This window comes from Borostomias antarcticus (genome assembly GCF_949987555.1).
Source record: "Borostomias antarcticus genome assembly, chromosome: 7".
Lineage (NCBI taxonomy): Eukaryota > Metazoa > Chordata > Actinopteri > Stomiiformes > Stomiidae > Borostomias > Borostomias antarcticus.
Genome location: NC_140240.1, coordinates 8,094,066 through 8,100,244, shown reverse-complemented (window position 1 = coordinate 8,100,244; position 6,179 = coordinate 8,094,066). Strand labels below are relative to the sequence as shown.

The 6,179-nt window shown below is 50.3% G+C and overlaps 1 protein-coding gene across 1 annotated transcript in view; it reads left to right on the top strand.

The window, feature by feature from the left end:
- Positions 1–396: 396 nt before the first annotated feature.
- Positions 397–6,179, top strand: part of sox13 (SRY-box transcription factor 13) — a gene marked incomplete at both ends in the record, with an annotated part of 12,467 nt that continues 6,684 nt past the window's right edge. The window contains 7 exons of the mRNA XM_084441312.1: positions 397–615; positions 1,139–1,244; positions 1,341–1,427; positions 1,758–1,930; positions 4,130–4,198; positions 4,416–4,530; positions 5,143–5,219. Coding sequence (XP_084297438.1) covers positions 397–615; positions 1,139–1,244; positions 1,341–1,427; positions 1,758–1,930; positions 4,130–4,198; positions 4,416–4,530; positions 5,143–5,219 — 846 coding nt within the window. The remainder of the gene's footprint in view (positions 616–1,138; positions 1,245–1,340; positions 1,428–1,757; positions 1,931–4,129; positions 4,199–4,415; positions 4,531–5,142; positions 5,220–6,179) is intronic.

The window sequence follows — 6,179 nt, the reverse complement described above, 5'->3', positions numbered from 1 at the left end:
AGCCATGCAACGACACCGAATGCAAGAGCATTTTATGTGCCTGGGTTTGAGCATTTAAGTAGCATATAAGAGGTTGTGTGTGTGTGTCAGAGGTAGAGAGAGAGGTTCAGTTGAATGTGAGAGCCTTTTGGCATGTCTGAGAGGTTCTGTAGTGAATGCAAGAACGTATGTATGTGAGAGGCAATGTATGAGTTATACGGCACCTCATTTGGCAGGTGAATTCCAACAAGCGGTCAAAGTTTTCTGAAAATTCTCGATTCTAAAATCCCTCTGCTAAAAAAACGAACAACTTAGGCTACAATTCAACACTGTAGGGATCGCATTCCCTTTAAAAAAAAAAGAAAGAAAATGATATTCACCTGTGCCCCCCGCTCACTTTTCTCTTCCCCCACCAGAATGGTTGAGCCCAGCCCCCCAGCGCTGCATCTCCATGGCAACGGTGATGTCAGCATGGTGGGCGTCGGAGTGAAACTCGAGGAGGAGGAGCTAGGAGTAGGGGGAGGAGGAGCCATCTCCAGGACCGAACCTCAGAAGTCCTCCCGCGCGTCTGATTGGTCATCGGGACATCAGCCAATGGCTCGTCAGCTGACCCCTCCTCTCTCATGTTCACCCTCGGTGAGTAAAATTATCTTATTTAAAAAAATTATTAGAAAAAACTCTTATTTTCATACATTATGTACCGATGCTGCGTTCCAGTTTTGTCGGAAACATCAGGTTTATCAAGTTCGATGTCAAAATCAAGATTACATCAACAATAAGTGAAAACTGCAATAAGACTGTTTAGTAGCGCTACTGTATTATTTGTGTCGTACTCACAGTCGTACTCACAGTACTGTCCAACTTCTATCAGTGGACAATGTCAATTGCAACGTTGCAAAATAGCACATTGTGTGTTGTTATCAACTGGTATTGCTAACAGTGGCTAATTTGGCTAGAACGACAAAGATGGGGCGGAAGTGGGTTTTTACCGTTTTTTCGCCTCATGATTCTGGAACGCATGTAACTGGGATTTGCTACAGCTGGAGTACCGCGCTATTCTCACACGGTGGATACTTACATCTGCAAGTGCAAATCCTGTGCATATCAGTGTTGCACGCATGTGACGGTGCTTGTGACCCTTCCCCCCCTCCCCCCGTAGGAGGGCTCTCCAGACAAGGACCCCCCCATCAGACAGAGCCCCCTTAGAGAGAAGGGGGGCAACCGGGGCCATGACCGACCAGAGGGACACCCCACCGTCAGCGAGGGTACAGAAACGCTACCCACACACTCACAGACACCCTCTTGTACATACCCATTTTCCCATCACCTTGGAGTTCTAACTTCCTGTTTCCTGTTGACAGTGATGCCGACCATCGAGAAGCTGCTGAGTGCGGACTGGAGGGAGAAACTTCTGGACAAAAGCTCCCTGGGCGGCGGCCAACTGAAAGGTGACTGATCACACGTGACCCCTGACCTCCTTCGTCCGTCTGTCTGATCATCCCTCCTGTCTGTCTGCCTGTCTGTCCGTCTGTGATCGACTGTCTGTCTATCTGTCCGTCAGTCCGTCCGTCCGTCTGTCCGGCCGTCTGTCTGATCGTGTCCCTCCTGTCTGTCTGATCATGTCCATCCTGTCTGTCTGATCGTGTCCCTCCTGTCTGTCTGATCATGTCCCTCCTGTCTGTCTGATCGCGTCCCTCCTGTCTGTGTGTGTGTGTGTGTGCGTGCGTGCGCGTGCATGTGTGCATGTGTGTGTGTGTGTGTGTGTGTGCGTGTGTCAGGTACCCCGGAGTCCCTGGCTGAGAAGGAGCTGCAGCTGCTGCTGATGATCAACCAGCTGGGTGGCCTGAGAGAGCAGCTCCTGGGAGCTCACTCTGAGCAGAGGAACATGGCCGCCCTGCTCCTGGAGAAACAGCAGCAGCAGATGGAGCTGGCCCGACAGCAGCAGGAGCAAGTACGTGTCTGTGTGTGTGTGTGTGTGTGTGCACGCGTGTGTGTGTGTGGCTAGCGTCCGTATATACCTGAGAAGTCTGAAGAACGAGAGAGGGAGAGGGAAGAGCTACTGTAGCACCGGGGCAACACTGAGGCGACCCTTCACCTCGTCAAATGCCCGCTGGCACTGAGGGGGCAAACCACACATGGCTGGGCGCTGACCAGGTCAAACATAGTCTCTCTCCAGACTCAAATACTGTATTTTGTTGAGTCGCTGCGCTCCGGATACTACATAATAGAGTCTGTGCCACTTCACCGCCCAAGCTGGTGTTCTGAGGGCGTATCGACGGGTCGAAATTGAAAGAGTGACAGGTCGTATCAGCAAATGAGAGACGCTAGCCCAGGTTAGATGGGCGGGGCATATCTATGGGTGGAAACGCCTGATCGTGAAAGTCGTTACTGATTGGTGTCGCCGGGATTTCCGGCGCAACCAATGAATTGCCAGGATTTGAACAGATTTTTGCATGAAGTGTCCTCGACCTATAGAGAGATCTGCAGCATGCGGTAACGTAGTTAGCGTAGCGTACGTGGTGCATCAGCGAAAGAACTCTCACGGGTCTGGCGTTGAGACTAGGTCAAACATGGCAGGGCCTGGCAGGGAGTTGACCAGGTGAAACAGCTGAGCGGTGCGACCACTGTGGAGAGGCTCCTACAGAAACAGCGGTAGTACCTGACCTTCCCTAAGATGCGCCTCCCCAGAAGTGAGTGCAAGAAGGCGTATCGGAGAACCAGGAAGGAAAACCAGTCGTTAAATCAATCACTTCAGCGAGTCTGGAGTCCGACAGACACCCGAGGACGGCTTCTTCTAGACAGATGACACAGGGAGAGTCAGCTATCCCACCGTCGTTGAAGGACACAGTCGTCGGGAGCCGGACACGTCCTCCTCCTCCTCCTCCTCCTCCTCCTTGCTCACTGCCACCGCAGGGCGAGGACAGGAGTGCAGCGACTCAGCGGCTCCGCCCTGACGCTGGCAGTGTCAGAGACGGCAGAATAACATGGCTTCATCTGACGAACGCGGCGTTCAGAGTTGCGTTGACTGTCGGCTGAGGACACCCTATCGAATCACTGAGAGTCACACAGCCGACGCAGGACAGCCGACGCAGGACAGCCGACGCAGGACAGCCGACGCAGGACAGCCGACGCAGGCCGGTGAATTTAGCCTGGGAAGGGGAACCGACGATGGGCAGAAGGTGCGAGGAGAACTTGTTTACCCAGGCTAAACCAGCGCTCAGATCAACGATAAAAATAAAATAAAAACACTTCAGCCTACGTCTGGGTGTGTAGTATACATTACAGTATACAGCCCATGTCTGGGTGTGTAGTATACAGTATACAGCCTATGTCTGGGTGTGTAGTATACAGTATACAGCCTATGTCTGAGTGTGAAGTATACAGTATACAGCCTACGTCTGGGTGTGTAGTATACATTACAGTATACAGCCTATGTCTGTGTGTGTAGTATATAGCACAGTATACAGCCTATGTCTGGGTGTGTAGTATACAGTATACAGCCTTCATTTGGGGGTGTAGTATACAGTATACAGCCAACATCTGAGTGTGTAGTATACAGTATACAGCCTACGTCTGGATGTGTAGTATACACTAAACAGCCTACGTCTGGTTGTTTAGTATACAGTATACAACCTATGTCTGGGTGTGTAGTATACAGTATACAGCCTACGTCTGGGTGTGTAGTATACAGTATACAGCCAATGCCTGGAGGCTCCGTCTTCCGCCAGTCATCCGCCAGCACTGCTAACTGTGCCCAAACACCAAATTATTTGGGCTGAAACCAGGGTCCTCCTCCTGGCTTACCTCCAGAGCTGCCAACATGGACCACGGCGAGCCCTCCACCCCATCACGGCCGAGCCACGAGCAGTAGGAGCGTCACAGAGACGTCATCGGTCTGACGGAACCGCTCTCAGGAACCCGGACTCCACTGTGACCCACTGAGCCTGGGGCAGAAAACGCAGACCACACACACAACCAAAGAAATAACAAGACATTTAATAAAGAACAGGATCTAAGCAACCCAACCAGTGTGTGTGTGTGTGTGTGTGTGTGTGTGTGTGTGCATTGATTTGTGTGTGTGTGTATGTGTGTGTGTGTGCATTGGTGTGTGTGTGTGTGTGTGTTTATATGTGTTGTTTTTCTCTTGCAGATCGCCAAACAGCAGCAGCAGCTGATCCAACAACAGCACAAAATTAACCTGCTTCAGCAACAGATCCAGGTAAGACGCGCTCTGCTGTCTACTGAAACATCACCATGCATCTGGGAATGGAAGTATGTGGAGTGTCTATAGTGTACTTAGTGTACTGTAGGTATGACGTGTGTGAAAGTATGTGCAGTGACTGTAGTGTACTAGGTATGAGCTGAATGGAGGTGTATGCCGTGACTATAGTGTACTGTGGGTACGGGCTGAGTGTGACCTCTGCCCCTGACCTCAGCAGGTGAACATGCCCTATGTGATGATCCCCGCCTTCCACCCCAACGCCCAGTCCCTCGCCATCTCTGCCGACCCCCAGGTGACCTTGCCGTTGCAGCCAATCCCATGCAAGCCAGGTGAGTTACTGCTACCCCTCCCCCACCCCCAAACTGATTCTCATCTAAGGAGCATCTCTGCCCTGCTTTGGACCATGACACCTTTAAGGACAGATGTAGACAGTACAATTCAACTCAAGGTCTGCTGAGGGAAAAGATAGCTTCACTGTAGCACAAATCTACAAGTGGACAATAGGGTGATTTCTTGTGTGTACAGCTCCCTCTTTCACACACGCACAAACACAAGCATGCATACACACACACACACACACACACACACACACACTGCATATTCAGGTTCAACTCGGCTCACAATGTCACAAAACAGGATTGGCCTTGCAGTCTCTCAGGTATGAATGGTAAAAGAACACAAGGTTGCCCCTGAGTGCAGCCCTGAGGCACTGAATGCAAGGCTTCAACAATGGCATTGCAGATGATGATTAAGCCTGCGCATATTGTCGTTGAACGTCCCTCGCGGCTGAGGTTGTGTTTCTACTCAGTAGAATGAGTTAGAGTAGGGCTCTAGGCTAAATCTGTGTCGCTAATGAGGCGTTGGTGGCCGCTGACCTGAACCCTGTGATGGTCCCTAATGAGGATCTGTGTCCTGCCCCCTCCTCTCCTCTCCTGGTGTAGCCGTGGACTACCCCATGCAGCTGCTGCCCAGCCCTCACGCCAACCCAGGGAAACGGCCCGGCGGCTCCTACCGACCGGTACTGTAACAGTGTCCTCTCACACAGACACTATGTTCATATCTGTCTTTAATGTCACACAAGTAACAAGTATGTCACACAAGTCAAGTCCTTCAAACACACTAATTAGAGTTAGTTAGTTAGTTAATTAGTTAGTTAGTTAGTTAGTTAGTTAGGTAGGTAGTTAGGTAGGTCATTAGGTAGCTAGTTAGTTAGTTAGTTACTTTGTTAGTTAGGTAGGTAGGTGGGTAGGTAGTTAGTTATTTAGTTAGTTACTTTGTTAGGTAGGTAGGTAGGTAGGTAGGTAGGTAGGTAGGTAGGTAGGTGGGTGGGTGGGTAGGTAGTTAGTTAGTTAGAGCCGACCAAAGCAATAGTTTCACTAGTAGTATTGTGGTCCATTCTACATAGGGGAACATTTGAACCTAGGGTAATATCTGCCGCTAGCTGAGTATTTATGGTATCTGAGACAGTGAGCAACTTTGCTAATACAACACCACACCCAGTCACCACAAATGGTGTATGTGTGCGCACATGTGGGTGTGTGTGTCGGGGGCGGGGGGGGGAGAGTTATGCTCTGTTTGCATTTCTGGTTTGTAGAGAAGTAGAGAACGGGCATCTCTCAAACAAGGCAGCTTAACAAAACAAAAGAGTTTAAGAACCTGACAACAGACAGGAACCAAACTCAACAGGGGCGTAAAAGATACGTTATGTCATGCAGAACCCAAATTCATACACACCCTCACCTGTCTGACAGTGAGAGGTACTCTGCATGAGTGCAATGTGTGTGTGTGTGTGTGTGTGTGTGTGTGTGTGTGTGTGTGTGTGTGTGTGTGTGTGTGTGTGTGTGTGTGTGTGTGTGTGTGTGTGTGTGCGTGCATATGCGTGTGCGTGTTTAACAGTACTATTTGAGGTACAGTTGGGTTTCTCTCATAGAATGTGTGTGTGTGTGCCTGTGTGTGGGTGTGTGTGCATGTGTGCCTG